This window comes from Emys orbicularis, chromosome 3 (assembly GCF_028017835.1).
Source record: "Emys orbicularis isolate rEmyOrb1 chromosome 3, rEmyOrb1.hap1, whole genome shotgun sequence".
Taxonomy (NCBI): domain Eukaryota; kingdom Metazoa; phylum Chordata; order Testudines; family Emydidae; genus Emys; species Emys orbicularis.
This window is the reverse complement of record NC_088685.1, coordinates 133,295,842-133,317,250: the sequence shown is the minus strand read 5'-3', so window position 1 is coordinate 133,317,250 and position 21,409 is coordinate 133,295,842. Positions and strand designations below refer to the sequence as shown.

The 21,409-nt window shown below is 41.4% G+C and overlaps 1 protein-coding gene across 1 annotated transcript in view; it reads left to right on the top strand.

The window, feature by feature from the left end:
* The window catches only part of GALNT2 (polypeptide N-acetylgalactosaminyltransferase 2), a 150,091-nt gene that overhangs the window by 105,276 nt on the left and 23,406 nt on the right, over positions 1 to 21,409 (top strand). The window contains exons 8-11 of the mRNA XM_065400847.1: positions 7,500 to 7,587; positions 11,579 to 11,666; positions 12,851 to 12,954; positions 19,483 to 19,609. Of these exons, the coding sequence (XP_065256919.1) occupies positions 7,500 to 7,587; positions 11,579 to 11,666; positions 12,851 to 12,954; positions 19,483 to 19,609 (407 nt within the window). The remainder of the gene's footprint in view (positions 1 to 7,499; positions 7,588 to 11,578; positions 11,667 to 12,850; positions 12,955 to 19,482; positions 19,610 to 21,409) is intronic.

Sequence of the window (21,409 nt, the reverse complement as noted above, 5' to 3'; positions counted from 1 at the left end):
CAGGATTGAAGACAAGATGGAGGAGTTTCCATAGCCTTTTATATTCTCTCCCTGTGAAAGGACACCCCTTTGTTCTGACTGTGGAAAATCACAACAAGATGGAGTTTCTAGTCTCATGAGCAAGTCACATGTCCATGCATGACTCAGTTCTTTACAGGCCGCCATTGTTTACATGTTTGAAGGTTCCCAGGAAAGCTCAGATGTGGATTGGCGTCTCCCAAAGTTCATTGTTAGTTGTTAAGTGTTTCTTGATTGGGCACTTACTGAGAATAGTCCTTTCTCAAGAAGCTGACCAAATGCTTCACTGAGGCTACTTAGAATCAAAAACATTTAAGATACAAGTACATAGCCCATATTCATAACTTCAAATACAAAAATGATACACACATACATCTAGCATAATTATAACCAGCAAATCATAACCTCTTCATAGACCTCACATGACAACCTTTGTACAATATATGCTGCCACTATATGACCTTAGTTGCAACAATGATCTATACGGTCACAGTTCATGTCAATAACGTCACACCTGTTCCATAAATGTTTCCTCTCACAATGACCCTGCTCTAATTCCCTCTTTCTACATAGTGGAGTAGGGGGTGGAGGGGATGAAAAAGGCAAAACTCTTGTTTTAAAATTACATAGGCCACCATCAATAGCTGAATTGATCAAACCCGGGCCCAGGATGACTGAAGAACACTGCTGTCTGGAGCTTCAGATAAAATCACATCCAAATCAGTTTATAATGTACCAAACTATGAATACAGTAATAAATAATGCAGCCTTCGTCTTAAAAACAGTTTCCATTAGATACTTTGTCTTACTAGTGCCATATTCTTCTACCCATCTCACAAAAGAATTAGTCTATGCCATCAATACTCCAATTCAGAACAGATGGATTGTAGTTCTTCTTATTACCAACAGGCAGTGGCAGGTACCAATTTCTATTTTTGGTACTCTCTGCTGTTTAATTCTGTGGTACCCTGTTGCTAGTTGACATATAGCATGTGCTCATTTACAATGTGATTAGTGTTCTATTTCCAAATGTTAATAACGTCAACCAAGTCAAACTTTGACAGTACTAGAGTAACTAATTAGCGTCTAGAGTGCCTGAAGCTAAATACATCACATCAGTGCTGATATTTCTTAGCACTTGCATAAAGTGCCGTATATCAAAGCCCCCTTAGCTGAGGTTCCATCTATCTCTGTGGTTCTGTAGTGCTAGAATGGTCTCTCCTATCTCAAAAGGGAGCAGAAAACCCCCAAACCAGCAAGCAGTTCTGTAGAGAATTTCAGAGGGAGCAAGGGAAAGGAAAATAACAAATGTCTTGTGGGAAGCCCTCAGCTTACAAACTTGTTATGCCAATACAAAAAAGTTAGGGAGAAGGAAACTCTTTTGAAGCCCACTAGCCCAGCTTGACTGAAGCCTCTACCTACTGGGACACAGCAAGTAAAGTGGCGTTCTGAGCCAGTACAGCTCTTTGTAGAGGGCAAATATTCCCCCCTACCCCCCAGGCTTTTATTTGTTTCCAGTCTCTGTACTAGTACAGTGCCATTATGCACTCTTTAGGCTACACTTGACTGGTTTTAGAAAGTTAAATTGGGAGGTAGGAAATGTCATTTAACCCTTTCGTTAAAACAGAATATGGTACCGTTTATTCTGAAGTTCTGACAGGCTAATGGAGCACCCGCACGATTAAGTGATTTACTTGGAAGAAGCATCTGATGCATTTTGCTCCACATGTCAGCTATGTCCAGCAGGATAGAAGTGGTTAAATCCACTTAAACTTGTTTCCTCACCATTATCATATAGCAAATACCTCCCTGAGAAGCAGAAACATATATGAACTAATCATATCTGAAATCCTGAATCGTTCTCTATTTGATGTATTACAGTTCCACTTTTTGCATTGTATCATGCTTGGTTTCATACATTGTTCAATGAACATAAGACTGGAAGGGCCCTCCTGGATTGTTAAATTCAGTCCCCTACTATTATAGTCAACCCGCCGTATTAACCCATTTATGAATGGGATGAGCATTTAAGGGTGATGGAGTTCAGGTTTCTCTCTTGGGTAGAAGTTAGAATATACTATATTCTGCCCTTTCAGAAAGAAAGGCAAGACTCATTGACTAGATGACTGGGGGTTTGATAATGGAGCGTACTGATTCCAGGTGTTACGCTGGCTCAGGTTGGTAAGGACTGGAAACAATTCATATACAGTATGTGATGGCTCTTGGTTACCTTATGCATTGGTCTCAGACTTGCTCACAGTGCAAACAATATGTAGTTTGGCATTAATTGGCACTTTTTTTTACAGTCTGAGCCTAAAAGTGGAATGGATGTGAAAACTCACCTGTTTTAGGCCTAGAGATGACTTCTTCAGGTCGTGGTTGGGACACATTTAATAGGGCAGTGTGGAAAGCCTGCACTGCTGCTGCCCTTGCAATACCAGCTTTGTTGGTAACTAGAGGTCTTCTATTTCCAGTGCTGCCCAGTGGTCATTGGTTTTTACAAAGATTAAATACACTATGAAAGTTGATAGAAAACTTCGAATGGGGCAGGGGAAGGAGAGTAGTTTTAGCAGACTACAGTACAAATATCTTAGTGTGGTGATTGAATTGAATCAGTTTACACGATTGACATGCTGTAACAGCATTGTCACAGTTAGTGTAAACTGCACCTTTTCCCCTCACAGATCTCTCCAGAGTAAACCCCTCAGACATTGGGCCCCTGCCTTCTGTCTGGGAGTAGAATTCCATGATTCTCCCACTCAGACTGGGTTTCTGGGCTACAGCATCCCCGTTTACTTACCATGATTCCTGAACAGGCCCAATTGGGTTTGGCACCTGCAAGAGCCTTCCCTTCAGGAGCTGTGGCCAGTAGGTGTAAACAGTGACTCAAAGCAGCTTTTTCAAAACAAAATTTTATATATAGTAGCATAGCAATCCGAGAAAAGGGTTAAAACAACAGAAGGCCTACACGCATATTGTCTTACCTACAGCTTGGCATTCCCTCAAAGCCTAGGGAAGTCCAGCTTATCCTAGGTACTTCTGCTTCTGTTGACAGGGGTTCCATCTGCTTCCCTGCAGACTCTCTTCCTGTTCTATGGTCCCCTTTTTATGCCCCTCCAAAGTTCCTTTGTCTGACCTGGGTCTCCTGAAGCTGGCCAAACCGGCTTATGCACCCCACTGGGGGAGGTCAAGGATAGGCTTCAAAGCAGATTGTTTGCATTATCTGTTAGGAACTGGTGATTGGTTGATGTAAAGCCATACTCTGACCTCTGCTGTGAGGTGAGCTCCGGTAGGAGCTAATCCTTTGAAACCAGGTAGCAAACATAATCATAATCAAATAAACAGGTACACAATATTCGTAAAAATAATACGGGTAGCTCCCATGTTCTTCACAAGCCCAGATATTACATCCTTTCTATTTGGCATTTTCTATTTCCTATATCTGTTCTATTTGGCATTTTCTATTTCCTATATCTGTTCTATTTGGCATTTTCTATTTCCTATATCTGTAAGAGTTGCGTGCATATCTGGGGACAGTTTAATTCATGATCTCTGCCATCACAGCCTAACTGTAGACTATGTAAACTCTGAGTATCACTCTTATTTGACAGTGGTAGACTTTAAAACAAACGAGGTTTGGAGGAAGAAAGGATGGCATTGTGACTGAGTGAGACTGGTTCTATTTCCATGACTCTCAAATTTCTCATGTGACTTTCAGTGAGTCTCTTAAACTCTGTTTGCACAACAGCAAAATGAGAATATCAGTAGATCCTCGTAGTATTGTGAAGCTTAATCTTTGTGAAACCATTTGAAATCCTCTAGAATTTTTAAAAAGCAAAATATTTAGAATCCTGAGGATACTTCCTGATGGTTTAAGTACAGTATATGATACACCAAATTTGTAAAGCCTGCATTACTTCTCTACCAAATATTAAAATGAAATACTATATTACTTTGAATTTCCAGGATCTAGAGACTCGTACTGTGTTCATACTTTATTTCCCTTCAACATCCCCACAAAACACACACACCTTTTCAGTTCTATATGCCATTGCAAAGTATAGTGGAAAACCTACGGAACAGAAGCAGCAGACTAAAAAATGTAACAAGATTTTCACTTAGCCTTTGTTCTGGTATTCAAAATGCACATCAGACTGCCTATAGGATTTCAGCAATGGAAATTAAGTATCTTTTTGCATAGCAAATGCAATTTAACTAATGGCTATTTCAGGGGAGCCATTGAATTTAATCATTTCAGGGGAGCCGTTGAATTTAATCTTTTCAGTGGATGGTTCTGTACCCCCTATATACTGAAGCCTGAATATCAGTTATCACTTTACATGCATTAACAGTTTTAGTAGCACGGTGCAAGGATTAATATTAAGAATACATAAATGCTCTGTCCATTTTGCTGCCAAAAAAAAAAAAAAAAATCTATTGCTTAACATCATGAGGAAAACCATGGATGATATAATCATTAAAAAAACTGGAGAGTAATGCAGTATTAGAGAGCTACGGTCTGGTAGTTTAAACCTACAAGTTAGTTTGTGGGATACTTTATAAAGCTTTTATAATTTTTTTTTAAGTTTTTGTTTAAACATTGTGATACTAGTGTATGGGTATCAAAGTGAAATGGACCGGACTAGAATTCCTGGCATGTGGGAATCACAGATGGATATATAGTCAGCAAGCTGCCACCTACCCCATTATGCCCAGCCCTGACCTAGAGGGCATGGCTGGAGCTCTGCTGTGTTCTGGCAATCCCCTCCTGGTGTAACAGCCCCATATTGGAGAGCTGCAAAGGTGGTTTGAGCATCTTTTACTGCCACTCAGCTGTGCCAAGCTGGTTCCCTGAGAGATGGGCTTAGATACCTCACTTTCAACTGAGGAATGAGCAGTATTTAGTGTGGAATCGGTTGCTACACATGGACATCCAGTGCTGGGTGTACTATTAAAAACAACCAGATAGGCTGCAATGCTTCTGGGTGCCCACTGTGAGGCTTCCCCACCCCATCCCGCCACTTACTTTTAAACAAGGAAGTTTCCCCTAGCAGTATCTCAGTATTTGGAAATATTTTTACCAAAGTAAAACAAACAAACAAACAAAATTTTTAATTTTTTTTTTTTTTTTTGGTTCAAACATCTTACTTTCGGGGGGGGGGGGTTCATTTTTGTTTTTTTGTGTGTGACCCATTCCTGTAATTTAATGGAATAGTTAAGATCCAGCATACTTGAACTGGTTGGAAAATTGACTGCTCATTTGAGAGCACAAAGGGATTCATCTAGTGCCAGTCTTTGTGCAGTTTATATCTAGGATTAGCTTGGCGCAAGTGGATATATAAAGGGTGGGGGAGCAAAAAAGCTTATATTTTGCCTTTTCTGTCCTGTCCTGTGTCTCAAGCTTGATTTGTGTCTCTGGGTTTTTCTACCTTAATTAGACTAAACTAATTATTGCATTATTTGTACCTCTACTATGAATGCAACACAGTGTTCAAGGTTTAAAGTCTTTGATGAAGGGTCATACTTGGCCTATGTGCCACAACTGAAAAGATATTGGTTAGGACCCTTAGCTTGAATTTTAACTACAGACCCAATTAGATTCTCCTTTGACGAATTTAGTAGGCTGTAGATTTCAGACATCCTACTCACTGAAGGTAAGATGACCCGTCCGACTCCTGTAAAATACTCCGTATTTCACAAGATTATAGGTATTTGTAATAACTTGCAGTGGCTACACTGAGATCATTAGGGAGTTAGCAATTAATCTTAAATGAAGATAAAACAAGGTGATATCTTTCATGACTTGGCATATTTAAATTGATTAGCCAGAGGAGTGAATACTTTATAGCAATCACTTTCAGTATATGCAATTATAATATTCTTGCAAAAGTTCAGTAGTGCAAGGGACAAAATGATTAATAACCAGTTAGAGGTGCAAAGTGTGGGGTGCTGAACCCATAATTAGAAGTTATATACCCTATTACTTTAAATGAAAACTAACCACATAAATACAGTTAAAAGCATGATTAAGAGATTTAGCTTTGTGCCTTATTTAACATGAGTGCTTACTTTATTATAGATTAATCAAAATAGATCTCCTTTCCTTTATTGGAGACCTGTTTACATTTTCCATACTCCTTAATCTACAGGGATTTCTTGAGTTACATGTTTTGGTCCTGCCCCTAATTGATGGCATTCTGTTCAGAAATGTTATCCATGCATGTCATCAAAGTGATGCAATCTGAATCTTACATCTGAGCCCAGAGTTCTGGTACTATTACTTTGCATGCAAGCAAATATTTTTCAAGATAGGTCATCATTTGTTTGAACAATCAGAAGTTATGTTTGAATGTGTTTATGTTCACTTAACAGAAAGAAATGGAACATGCCAAGCTATCACATTTGGAATATCACAAAATCAGTAGTTTTAAGTACTAAGACCTTACCAAGATCCTAATGATTACATTCAGGGGTAATGGGAAAGCAAGTTTTGTGAATTTGATAAAACACTTTGCATTTGAAGAACATGTTGTTTGGAGTAGCATTCAAAGCAATTTCACTACTGATGGGTGCAATAGCTGTCCAAAGGCTTTGTTGGTAGCAATTAGTGACTTTTCATGGATTTAATATTTTGACATTCTTTTTCCTACCTAGTTGAGTACACCTCTACCCCGATATAACGCTGTCCTTGGGAGCCAAAAAATCTTACCGCATTATAGGTGAAGCCGCGTTATATTGAACTTGCTTTGATCCGCCGGAGCATGCAGCTCCGCCCCCTCCCTCCCCCCCCTCCCCCCCCCGGAGCGCTGCTTTACCGCGTTATATCCAAATTTATGTTCTATCGGGTCATGTTATATCTGGGTAGAGGTGTATTTGAATATGGAGTCTATTGACCGCCTTAAGAATCCAGGTTTCTTACATTCTGCACTGGCATGTAACATTATCAGTGCTAGTGAAAGGATCTCCTGATGTAGCAGGGTCAAAACATTTTTTTTCTTTTTTTTTTAAATTGGGTTAAGGTGGTAGACTAGCAAAGACCTGGTGAGTACTGCAGTATACTGTATTGCAGGAGACTTGAGATCTGAATTCTGGAGCAGCTTTGACACTCTTGTTCTTTGGGGTAGTTTTAAGCTAAGAATGGTGAAAGTTCTTCTGACTTGCCTTCTGAGGTTTGATGTGCAGTGCAGTAATGTCTGCTTCAGGATCAAGTCGAAGGGAGAGGATTAAATTGTATAAAAGTAGCCTAGAATGAAGAGGGGGGTGAAAACCATAAGACGAGGCAGCTGCTTCTGGAGGTGATGGAGAGAACTCTCTTGCTGAGAGAGTTGATATGAGAGATTCTTTCTGACTGTTCAGAGTGAGTCAAAAACAGGAAAAGGGGTGTTAATGGTCTCCCACTAAATGGTTCAACATCTCATCCTGCTTGAATCTTTTTCTATTGATTTCATTATTTCAATATTACTTTTTAATATTTATTTTAGGACAAGACCAGAGTTGTGTCTCCTATAATTGATGTAATTAATATGGACAACTTCCAGTACGTGGGGGCGTCAGCTGATTTAAAAGGCGGTATGTACCTGTACTGGAATATGAGTCAACAAAAAATTAATGCATCAAAGCGCAAAACATAATTGCTGCATTCCCAGAACTGACAGCATTAATGCACCCTTGTTTCTTTTCACACATCAGGTTGGTGTTTTCACAGTCTTCCTGGGCTTAAACTGGACTCAAATTGGATTCTGATTCCATTATTTGAAAACTGTTTCTTTTGAGCCATAAACAAACACTTAAGGTTTATACTACCCTGTTCTCATGCAAAACTCTCACCGATGTTTATGGTAATTTTGTATACATTTCAGGAGAAGCATATGGCCACGGTATTTGATTCTACTCTTAGATGATAAGGCATTTATCACTATATAGCTTGGCAAGTCATCAGTAGTGTTGTGCTTATTGATTTTTTTTTCCCTCACACCCTGCCCCCGATGCATGCATGCAGATTGTTTATTTAAAAATTAAAACTAAACTCTCATCTCAAACATTTGGACTAAACTGTTTGACAATACAATCATGAATTGTGTGCATTGGTAGGGTACAGTGGCTACCTTCAAATAAAGTATACTGGTTGGAAAGATTCTACCATTCCATTATTCCTTAATTTTATAATGGAGAACTCTGTTAGAAATAGTAGAATCTTTCTTTCAAAATAATAAATTAAAAGCACTCCCTGAACCTATTGTGTGAATAATTGACTGACAATAAACGCTTTATACAGCACCTATAAAACTTCAAACCAGGGCTGAGTTCTTTGGTGCTTCCATTAAAATACAAGACAAAGCAAAGTGGATGAGTAACAACCCTGGAAACTGAACTCTGTTCACATGACAGGTACTGTGTAAGCAGTGTCAGTGGAAACTCCTTCATGCTGATCTCTAAGGTGTTTCAACCATGGCTTAGGGAGGGTAGTTCAGTTTCCATGCCCATTTAGTCTTTAGTGTTTACTGAGACTGCCACTGCATTTGCTAGTTACATCGGCTGTCTTAGGAATGATCCCTACTGACGAAACTAGACTGAATATGGTCAGTCTTCACTTCAGACACTATGCTTGAGTGTCAAGTTCCAACCTGTGACCTGGAGATGGGAGGCTCCTTATCCCTTTATTAATACCTGGAGGCATGCAATTTCCCCACAATTATAATACTCGTTATTATAAAAAAGGTAAATAACTGAATTCTAAATGTATACGACATTAGCACTTCCTAAGCATTCCGGTGGTGGTATGTATACATGTGCCAGCTTTCTAAAATATGCAAGTCTAGTGTTTTTGTTTGCCATGCTTTTAAATCCTGGATATCCTGGGGAAGAGAGGGTAATGGTGCATGGTGAATGTATCTAATAGCCTGCTGCTACTCCTAATGTTACTCCTATGGAGCTGTGGTTCCCCAGTCCTGCCCACTTGCCCTCCATCAGTTTAAGCATGTGGGACCCTCTGCCCTCATGGACTCAAAAGGTGGGATTTGCCTACTTTTGAATTTTAGCAATAGAAATGTTGCATGTTCAAACTTTTAAAAATAGATTAGAGGTCTCTGTTACATGAATTTGTGGTGTCCCCCTGTTCCCTGAGGACAGACACCAATCACAATCACTGTGACGTGGCATTTTTGGCCATCTCAGCAAAGGCCGAAGACTAAGCATGGAAACTGAACTGTGCTTTCGTCCCTAGATGTAGTCTCTCCACGTCATGACTGAGGCATGGGAAATCTTACTTATACTGCTTTTATGCATGATCTGTGGGGAAAGAACTTAATTACCCAGGGCTAGCAGTCTGGCGTCTTTTCCAAACACTAAATTCATCATCATTATTATTATTATTATTATTATTTTTTAATAAAGGGTGGGAGAAAGGGGAAAAAATTCCTTACATTCACTTCTAAATCTGACCACAGTTTTCAAATCCATGTATTTTCATCTTTTTGGTCCAAGACAATTTTCAACCTTTTCATACTGTTAATGTTGTAAAAGTGTTATTACCTGTTGAAAAAAATCTTTTCAATTACTCTAATAGAATGTCATTAAATTAGATCTAAACACTTAATTTATGGACACGCCTATCACTATCTTGCATATGAAGGAAGAGGAAATACCTTTTTCACATGAGGCCTGCACTTGAGTGATACAGTACATATAAACGTGCTGTTTAAAATAACACACATTATCGAGTCTGTGATCTCACCTCATTGAGCTCAGGCTTTCCCCAGTCACTGAAGATAGTATTGTTTTTGCTTCACCATCATTAGAAATGCTTTCTACGCTTATTCTGTGTGTTGTTTTGTAACACTCTCCTGCGTTCCAGAAGAGACCCCTTGTGTTCAGTATAGGGTATGTAACTCTTGTCTCAATCGTGCTTGTGCACTGGAACAGCAGCAACAGTACAGGCCACTGTAATTCAAATCATTTTATGGAGTACAAAATAAATTTGACTTAATAGGATACCAAGTATCAGGGTACATTTTTCTTGTTGTGATGGAGACTTTGTTATCTAATGTAATACTACTTCCTTTTATATCTAAAAGTGCTTTTTAAGAGATGAAAGCTCTAAATATAATGTGGAAATGCTTTTTAGTTTTTATAGTATTAACATTTTATAGGAAATTCCAAACTTGTAAAGAGGTTTGCCCCGTTGGCATGCTTGTCTGATGAAAGACTTCAGAACTACTACTCACTTTCTGTGAATATAAAATTAATATAAATACCTTGTGGGGTAGAAGATGGATTCAGCTGTCTTCATTTTGCTGTCCACATCAATCCTACCAGGCAGAAATCTACTGGTACGTGTTAAGGATCCTTAGTGCAATAGAGTTGGTGGGGCAAATGTTTCCTGAGCCAGTTTTGTCCTTTTCCTATCTATCCCATTTCTCCAAAGGCAAACTGCTATACCTCCATTCAGGAAAGGAAAACCTCTGATCTCTCTGACAAATCTAGAAATCCTCCATTAAATGACCTCATGTGTTCTAAATGCTTTTGGTAGCAGGTGTAGTATGAATAGCTGGCATGTTAGCCATTACGCAGTGAGCATTGTAGCTTTCTCTAGTATCTTTTTATAAACCTCCATGCTTCAGGGCATAAGGCTTCCTCAGAGAAGGGGGGTAGGAAGAAATTTTCACTATTGGCCAGTTATCCCATAGCTGCTGGGTTTTTTTGCATCTTCTTCTGAAGCATCTGGTACGAGCCACAGTTGGAGACAGAATGCTGGACTGGATACATGACTGGTCTGATCTAGCTTTGGCAGTTTCTGTGCTTGTTTTTCTAATCTTAATTCACAAAGCAAGCTGTCCAAAGAGAGGTTTTTCACCCTTACATAAAACAATTTTAGCTAAACATAAAGCACTACATCTGAAGGTTTTAACATGCCATATTTTCTAAGCATGCAGTTAAAGAAAGTGGCATAAGTAGGTTTCCAAACTAGGCAGGTGAAAAAAATTGCAAATCTATTGTGACATCCAGGAGAGTGTTTCATGTAATAAACAGAGATGAACAAATAAACAAACATTAGCTGCTGTGGGAGTGGTATGTATAATCTGACTAATCCGATTATAACTGTGGTAATGACCTCTCATGTGTCCATGATAACTGAAAGTTCTTCGTTTGATGCTCTACTTAACCAGAGGTGTATGAGACTAGATCCATACCAAGGCTTTTTGTTTCTCATTTAGTGTTGCTGACTGTGGGTTTTAAAATACAATATAGAAGTATTTCAAGATAAATTTAGTTTACATTTGAGCCCATTTCTGTGTCATAGCTAGCTTCTTCTCTTTCATCCGAAATCTTATTTGTTCCATCCTTTCCTTTTCATTTCTGTTCTCTCCTCAGATGTTTACCTGAGCTCAGATTTTCATTTGAATCCTTATGTTAAACTATTCATTTTGTGCTAACCATCTAATCTGAATGTCAGTTCCCAATAATTTTAATCAGAAATTCATCAGTAAAGGCTGAACAATGAATAAAAACTTCAATTAACGTTCAGTTTTTTTCCTTTCTGATTTTTTTTTCCCCCTTGTAGGCTTTGATTGGAACTTGGTGTTCAAATGGGATTACATGACACCAGAGCAAAGAAGAGCAAGACAAGGAAACCCAGTTGCTCCCATAAAGTATGTTCCTGTCAACATTTCCCCTCACAAAACAATGTTGTAGATATTTTAAAAAGTGCAACTTCCTGAGCTACTATCTCCCAAATGTTGTCTTCCACAAATGATCCCTATGCTAACTGATCAGTGCTAGGGAGTTCTTTTATGAAAGTTTATATGCAAGACAAAAAATTGCAGTACTGTAATGTTGTTCCAGAACATTGCATGAAGCGGAGTCATCCATTACTTTTCTCCTTCCCCATCCTTCTACCTAAACTTACAGTTCTTAGTATTGTTCAAGCTGGTGTTGTACCACATGGAACAGAAGCAAGAAACTGATAATACAAGTCTGTGGATTTGAATGGAAATAATCACTGTTGTTCATTGTTCAGCTTCCATTATTGATATACATAATCAGCAAAAGTCTGATAGCATTTAATAGTTAACATCAAGAGCTTTTGATTTATCCCTTTTTTCTAGAATGTGTAGAACTATTTTTAACCAGTTTGTTGGCCTGTTAAACATCATAGGTTAACTATCAACAGTTAACTGTCAGATGTATATGACATGAACACATTATAACCTATACTCTGTGTACACCACTTGGCTTAACATACATTGAAAAATGTAAATGGACCGAGGCCTATTATGACCGAATGGACTACTTCATTTTCCCCAGCTGCAGAAAGGGGATATTGACCCTACCTCATTGGGATGATGAGGCTTAATTCTTTCATTGCTTGTATAGCACTCTTGAGACCCTCAGATAGAAACTGTTATAAGTGCAAAGTAACTATTATTTCTAAGGATCTTAGTGTACTGTCTGCACTTATAAGATGACCCCTTCTTTCTTGAATTGAAATTAATCTCTTTATTGTGCTAAGACTATGGTAAGGGTTTTAAAATTCAGTTTGACTCTGAGAATACATGTCCTATATAAAAGGAATACGACACCTGACTAAGGATCTGGAAATAGAAACAAATTTTATCTATATAAGCCATGAAGCAGTATATTACTTAAAAATGCTAGTGTGGTGGTATGCATGTAGTGCTATACAAGGAATAATGACTAAATGCTTTCAAGATAAAAATATTGCAAGGCTACTTCAAGTAGGCATTCAGCCTTGAAGGCTCAAATGGTAGAGAACAATAAACTGGCAGATGATTAAATATTTAACTTCTGACTTTTCTCCTTTCTGTCTCTTTAGAACACCAATGATAGCTGGCGGGTTGTTTGTGATGGACAAATTCTATTTCGAAGAGTTAGGAAAGTACGATATGATGATGGATGTGTGGGGTGGAGAAAACTTAGGTATGTACATGGCTTTCTTCTGTTTGTACAGAGAGGATTTAAATGGTAGTTAAGACTAAGTGGATTATTAGCAAAAATTCAGAGACAACCAAGCTTCAGTTTAAAATAAAGAATTAGAATAATGTAGGACTAGCATGTTGAATATGAATGACTGAGAAGGAAGCATTTGTTAACTATACAGTTCAATTGTTTTTGTGAAAAGGCAGGCCAATAAAATGGAAGTAAGAAATTACAGGAATACAGATTGCATTTTTGAAAAATAATTTCCGGTATAGCTCTAAAATGGCATTCTCTTCTAGTTAAATTGATTAAAATGCTGCAGTGTCTAAGTGCCACCAGTTTAAGGGGCTTCTTAAGATGTTGGTGAAATTTAATCATGTAAAGCAGAACACAAAAGTTCATGAGTTTAATCCTCTTATGTATACTTTAAGAAATCAATTAAAATGTAGCTGGCTAAAGACTGATCTAATATAATTTTTTATCATCTGTCCTAGTAGACCACTTGGCCCTAAGTTTAAGATAGTTCTATTATTTTGGGGGAAAACTGGCCTTTGGCAGTGTTCTAATTCTTGTTCTTGGGCTAAGGGTGATATTTGAGCTGAATAATTCTGTTTTGGTTGTTTGGATTACAGTAGCATGAAGTTTTTTGCTTCTGCTAAGAGTGGTGTATTCAAAAACATTTTTCACTGTGACAACTTTTTAGAGCTTCCAATTTGCTGTTGTCTTTACTGAAGGACTATATTAAGTATCTTAGTCATTTTTTGAAGTAGTTTAATTTAGAAACCAGTTACAGTTCAAATTTGTGCACTGCACATGCAAAGTACACTACTTTCAAACTTTTAGTGTGTTGTGTCATCCATCCATCTATCCATTCAGGGTTTTTACATACACACTTATTTAAAGCCTTGGAGTGCATTTATCTGAATCTGTTGCCAGAAGTACACTACAGTAATACAAATAATTCCAACATTCAAGGGTTGGAAGGATTGTCTGGTGTGACCTCCTGTACAACACAGGCCATGGAACTTCGCTAAAATAACTCCTGGCTGAACTAGAATACACATGAGAGTATTCAAACACTTGAATCAAGAGTTTGGCTGTCATGTTGATTGTGCATTACTAAATCATGCTTATTTGAATGTTGCAATTATGGTCACCTTTTTAAAAAATTACCAGGAAATTCATTGTAAAACTAATACTGCACGTTGCAGTTGACTTTACTTTAACGGAAAGCATTTTTAAACCAGTGCATACACTATTACCCTTGAGCCAGTCAGTGTATTTTAATGCCCTTCTTTCTTTACCTGCTGAGGGAAGGTTCCAACAGCTCACTCGGTCCTTTTTTCCTTCAGTGGGAACACAGCCCTGAGATCCCTGTCCAAGCACCTTTTCTCCTGCTGTCCCACACATTCTCCATACGGTTTCCTTTCACTTCACCTCCCTGAATACTCTTTGGGCCCTAATCCAGCAGAGCACTTAAGTACATGTTTAACTTTAAGCATGAGTAGTCCTATTGACTTCATGTGCTTAAAATTAAGCAGGTGCTTAAATGCTTTGCAGAATCAGGGCTTTGATGGGGGGCGGTGAGAGCAGGCTGGAAGCTGTAATTCTCTCAAGGTGAAGAGTTTCTGAGACTAACAAAGACCTGCTTTATGGTGCTTCCTCTGTTCCCTTCTCCCCATGTGGAGGGATGTGAGGGAAGCTAGAGGCAGTTCTGAAGACTCCCTGGCAATGACTTCTCTTCCTATTATGGGTGTCAACTACTGCACAAATGAAGTAATAGTAGCAAGTAGTGAACTTTCTGCAGGTGTCACATGATTAGTCAAAAATCAATTGGCAGGAAAAATTGAATATCCTTCATCTTTCTGTTTAAAATGCACAATACGCACACCAGATACTTGATATCTACATTGTACAGCAATGGACATCTAAATGTCCAATCATCTAACTTGCTGCAGTAATAATATGTCTAGATTGATTGGGAAATGCTGCAAGTAAGTAAAACAACTTACTGGATATTTAAAACACTAATTCTAAATGTTCTGCTGAAACTTACTGTTTAAAACTTAGCATTATTTCTATTGAAATATTTCTCCTGGCTATGCAGTTGAGTGAACTAAAGGAGGTTTTATTTACACACATGTACACTTGACTCTATCAATTATAAAATGGCCTTGTAGTGTTTTGATGTCTGTTTAACCATTATTTTAAACAATTAAGAGGTGATGTATTTTTTTGTCATTGTTAAATACAGTATTTTTGTTGCGTGACATACGGAAACTGGCTCTAGATCAATGACGTTAGCTTTGGGAACCCTATTCCTAAGAATAACAAAAGAGCATTGCAGAGAAACAGAAGCATTTGAATATGGTGGGGAATAAGATATACTGCTAACACATTTGGATCTAAACTCAGGTTTAGAGGTTCTTCTTTGTAGTGGTTTGATTTTGTTAAAACCAGTTCGTAAGCAAGCAAGACTTCCTTCTTAGTTTTTATATTAGTGTAATGCTACAGCAACAAGAATGAGTCTGTTGTTGAACGGATCTATACAAATATCATTACACCATTGGGGAATATGTAGTTCTTCGAGTGATTTGCTCACGTGTATTCCACAATAGGCGTGCATGCTTGCCACATGCGCCGGTGTCGGAAGTTTTTCCCCAGCAGTATCCGTAGGGGAGCGCCCCTAGCGACCCCTGGAGTGGCGCCTCCATGGCGCGGTATAAGGGGCGCTGCGCGCTCCCCCCACCCTCAGTGCTTCGGAACTGCTCTGCTCCAGTTTTGCTGTAGCTTGTCCCCAGAACTCTTGTTTGTTCAGTGTATGTGACCTGCAGTTAGTACTCGATTCGGTTTAGTTTAGTTTAGCTGGTGCGCCCGGGCGCAGGGGCATGCCCCCGCGCCCCAGGTTTTAAGTCGTGCAACACTTGTAAGCGCCTGATGCCAGCGAGTGATCCGCACACAGACTGTCTACGTTGTTTGGGTGAAGCTCATCTCAGCGATTGCTGTAAGATTTGCAAGTCGTTTAAGCCTCGGACCAAGGGAGAGAGAGACATTAGGCTCTGGGCTATCCTCATGGAGTCAGCATTGACCCCGACTCCGGCGCGCCACTCCAAGTTGGCACCGGGCACCGCGCTGTCAGAGTGCGGCACCCCCCCGGCACCATCTACTAGTCGGCACTGCTCCCTGTCCACAGGGCACGCCAAGAAGGCTAAGAAGAGGCCTTCTCTGCCGCGGCACTGGAGTAAATCTGGGGCAGAGACTAGACCCATGTTGGGCAGTCCTCGATCCCTATCAGCCTCTAGTCCTCCAACTCAAGTCGAGCAGAGTAGCCCAGCCCAGTTGGAGCAGGCTTCCCCGGATGTCCGGATGCCCTCCACTCTGGAGGCCCTGCAGGCAGCCCGGGATGTCATGTCCATGCTGGTACCACGAGCACCACCACGCTCCAGAGGCAAGCCGCTGCTGGGATCTCCGCAGTCGCCCCCGACTCGGTCAAGGGAAAGTTCCGTGCGTAGCCCACATGGGTCGCCGTCGACTCCCACCAGGTTGTCTGGCTGGGTTCTGTCTGACAGAGACTCCAGGCACCACTCTGCCTCGAGGAACGAACACCGATGGGACCGAGGCAAATGACACCAAAGATCCTCATCTCGGAGGGACTATTGTAGCTGGTCGCGTCACGAACGTCAATGCTTTTGCTGTTCATCGTCCCGCTCCAGGACCCCGCCGCGGCACCACTCCCGCAGCCCCGGGCGTCGATCGCTGGCGAGTCGCCGTCACGGATCCACCCGTCAGAGCCAATTGCCGAGTAGCTGTTACCGACGGTACTGGTCCTCCACGTCACGGTCTTGGGGTCGGCACCGCTCCCGGCGCCACCGCTCCTCCCGGTCCAGGGACAGTGGCAGGTCGTACATCATCCCGGCCTCCCTTCATAGCCGTCCATCGATGGGTCAGGCCACCCAGGCTGAACAGCCCGCTCCCCCGGTGCCACAGCAGGTGCAGTGGCACCGGGCCCCATGGCCAGCGCAATGGTACCAGTGGGCACCGTGGCCCCCGACGCAGCCCCTGGTGGGGGTTCGCTCGGTGGCTGGAGCCTCAGAAGGACTGTCGGCCTCTCTCTCCCGGCCTCTGAGGAAGGAGTCGGTGAGACGTACATCCTCGGCACCGTGCACGGAGACCGACCAGGTGGTAGACCCTCTGGTGACGGTAGACACGCAAAGTATGGCGCCGGCCTCCTCGCCCTCCCCCGATGAGGCGATTACGGCCCCTCCTCCCTCCATCCCGCAGGAGGACTCAAGGCCCACCAAGACCTATTAAAAAGGGTGGCATCAAGCCTCAACCTCCAGGCCGAGGAGGTGGAGGAGCCCTCGGACTCCCTGTTTAACGTACTGTCCGCCTCAGTACTGGGCAGGGTGGCCTTGCCTCTCCTGGTCGCACCTCTCGTGGAAGGTAGCCTTCCTGGTGGCGATCATGTCGGTGAGGCGGGTCTCAGAACTCAGGGACCTGACCTCCGAGCCCCCGTACACAGTATTCCATAAGGACAAGGACCAGCTCCGCCCACATCCTTCATTCCTCCCAAAGGTGGTCTCTGCCTACCACATGGGTCAGGACATTTTCCTGCCGGTCCTCTGCCCCAAGTCCCGTGCGTCCAGTGAGGAGCGCCGCCTCCACATGCTGGATGTGTGAGGGGCTCTGGCTTTCTACTTGGAGTGGACAAAACCGTTCAGAAAGTCCTCGCAGCTGTTCATCGCCTCGGCCGAATGCATGAGGGATCGGCCAATCTCCACTCAGCAGCTCTCCAACTGGATCACGTTGTGCATCCATACCTGTTATGGCCTGGCGGGAATCCCCCCCGCCGTCAATTGTGAGGGCACACTCAACTAGGGCGCAGGCCTCATCGGCTGCCTTTTTGGCCCATGTCCCCATGTGTAGGGCTGCCACGTGGTCTTCAGTTCACACTTTCACCTCACATTATGCGATCGTCTCCCAAACCAGGGAGGATGCCAGGGCTGTGCTCCGTCCCAAGAATTTGTGAACTCCTCCCACCTCCAACAGATATAGCTTGGAATCACCTATTGTGGAACACACATGAGCAATCACTCGAAGAAGAAAAGACAGTTACCTTTTCCGTAACTGGTGTTCCTCGAGATGTGTTGCTCATGTCTATTCCACATCCCGCCCTCCTTCCTCTCTGTCGGAGTTGTCTGGCAAGAAGGAACTGAGGGTGGGGGGAGCGCGCAGCGCCCCTTATACCATGCCATGGAGGTGACACTCCAGGGGTCAGTAGGGCGCTCCCCTACAGGTACTGCTAAGGGGAAAACTTCCAAGACTGGTGCACGTGACGAGCACGCACTCCTATTGTGGAATAGACATGAGCAACTTATCTCGAAGAACACCAGTTACAGAAAAGGTAACTGTCTTTTTTTTCTGACTTACTGTTTGTGCCTTTTTGATAAAATCACAGATGTGCATCAATTCAAAGGTGAATAGTTGGGACCATATTCTAATAAAAAATATATCCTGATGCCTGCGATACGTAACAGGCGAGGGAGGGGGGCAAATAAGAATTTTTTTTAAATCTCCCCCAATATCTTGGATTTTAAATGACTTAAATCTATTCAGATTTTAGCTGCGGAGTTAGTTAAAACTGCAACGAGTTTGCACCTTCCCTATTTACTTCTCCCTCTCTGCCTTTCTTCATTGCTACTTTTCATCCTCTCCCCTTCTGCTGCCCAGCTGCCTCAGGATGTAAGGTGCCACCAAACCTGTATTTTGGGTGGGGGTGGTTGATCGGGAGGTGGGGGGGCGGGGAATTTGGTTAATTGAAACACAGCAAACAGTGATGTATAATAAAGGAGTCTATGCATAATATATAAAATAAAGGGTCATTTGTGAAAGGTATTTCACAATTTATTGTAAAAATAAAATCAACTTCAATATTGAATACAAATGCTATCTTGTTGGACTGAATTCATGATTATTTGTCCTTTTTTTTAAAAGCTAGCTTTTTTGTGCAAACTGTACCAGTTCTGATTCAATGGTCTGACATTCAGAAGAAATCCTCCTAAACCCCTTATGAATTCTAATATTGACATCTGTTGTGTGCTTACCCTTCACTCAGCCCTCTGCTGAAATTATGCAAACTAGCTTCAAACTTTCATCAATGAGTTCAACTCTACATAGCTCACACTTGAATTTAGTTATTTTGTTTTGTATCAGTCCACTATAGATTTTAATCTCTGGGCCAAAAGCTGTGTAAACTCTCTCGTAAAACTCACCAGTGGAACTTTATAAATACTGGCAGGCAAAGGGATATAAATCCATAGCTGCTTCTCCAGAGTTTAGAGAGCACTGAAGTGAAACGGTCAGACACGCTGAGCCCAATTTGTTAGCTTTTTCATGTTCTCTGCAAGCTAAATATCTTCCTTTAATCCTATGTGACATAGTGCATATATTGGAAAAATGTGTTAAGGGTCAGAATTTACAAATTACTTTAGGTTTATGTGGATACTTATCATGCATTCCTAATTGCAGAGATTTCATTCAGAGTGTGGCAGTGTGGAGGGAGCCTTGAAATTATCCCATGCAGCAGAGTGGGTCATGTATTCCGCAAGCAACATCCTTACACTTTCCCTGGTGGGAGTGGTACTGTGTTTGCAAGGTAACTATTTGCAAGTTCTTGGCTAAATCGTGGAACTGTGGATTTTTGGTTTTTTCCAGTTAGCCAGCAGGTGGCAGTAACTTCATTAAACTTCCAGGGCCTTTTACTAAAAATATGTACAGTATGATTTGAAGTGAAAATCTTATGAATAAATTTTTTAATTAAAAGGAGATTATTTTTCATCTCTAGTGATAACTCAGATGCTCGAATTAGGGCAAAAATAAAAATTGGAAGTGGTGTAACATTTTAATAAAGAGGTGAGGAATTGCCTAGTATCAGCCGGAAGAATTCTGGGCCAAATGGGGAAAGGGAAGAAATGGAAAATCTTTTAACAACGGGAAATTTACCATCAGCTTTGAAAACTTTGTGTGTATATCTTCTTAAAAGATCTTGTGGGAAATAAAGGCTTTATCTTCGGTATTCAGTCTTTAAAAGATGAAGAAAATTAAATTGTTCATTTTTCCACTTTGGACACTCCGAATTCACTAACTGTGTGATCGTTTTGTATATTTGTGTGTTGCATTTTGGTTTTGGGTTCCTGGTTCAATAGTAAACAATTCTGTGGTGTCATGTTAATAATCACATAGGCCCAGATTCTGATACTTGCAATGAGTAGTACCTATTAGAATCTGGCCTGTCAAAAATATCCACTCCTCTCTCTTTCTGTGTTTGTTATATGAAGTTTTCCTTCCTTATACTGTAACTTTAAAAAAAACAAAAACCCTTTTTGAGGAGGCATCATGGTTCAGTAGTTAAGAAATCCCATCTCTGCTATTGATTCACTGTGTGAACTTGAATCCCTAACTTTTACTCAGTTTTCCTTCTGTAGAATGAGGAAAGTGATTTTTATCAATGTTTGTAAAGAGCTTTGAGACCTATGCCTCAAGGCACTGTATAAGTACAGTGTAGTAGTATTACATTCACATGTTATATGAAATTTTCACTGATGTGTTGTTTCCCTAAAGAACCAGAGATGCAGCATGAGGCCTGGTCTACACTTAAAATTTAGATCAACCTAGGTATGTCACTAAGGGGTGTGAAATTGAGCACCATAGCTATGCCAGCCTAACCCAGAGTAGGATGCTACTAGGTTGATGGAAGAATGCTACTACCACTTGGCGAGGTGGATGGAAAAACCCCTTCTGTCACTGTAAGAAGAATCTATATTATGTGGCAACAGCAGCATAGCTGAGCCACTGTAGTATCCATAGCATAGACAAACCCTTATTCTAGGCACAAAGTGTGTCGAGCATTTGTGTTTGATGCTTCATCAACTTGGAGGAATTCCCAATCAGGATTTACAATATGCTAAATGCAAACAGAATAAAATGTATTTTGTACTGTAGGAATTCTGGAGTCCAAGAAAATCATATTCAACAAGTCATCTAGAGCAGTGGTTTTCAAACTTTTTTTCTGGTGATCCAGTTGAAGAAAATTGTTGATGCCTGCGACCCAACGGAGCTGGGGATGAGGGTTTGGGGGGGGGGGGCTCTGGGCTGGGGCAGAGGGTTGGGGTGTGGGAGAGGGTCAGGGCTTTGGGCTGGGGGTGCAGGCTCTGGGCTGGGGCAGGGGATGAGAGGTTTGGGATGCAGGAGGGGGGTCTGGGTTTGGGGGGGCTCAGGGCTGGGGAAGAGGATTGGGGCACGGGCTTACCTCCGGAGGCTCCTGGTCAGCAGCACAGCCAGGGTGCAGAGGCAGGCTTCCTGCCTGTCCTGGCACCGCGGACCGCACTGCGCCCCAGAGGCAGCCAGCAGGTCTGCGCAAGCAGCTCAGAGTGGCTCTCGCCCGCAGGCACTGCCT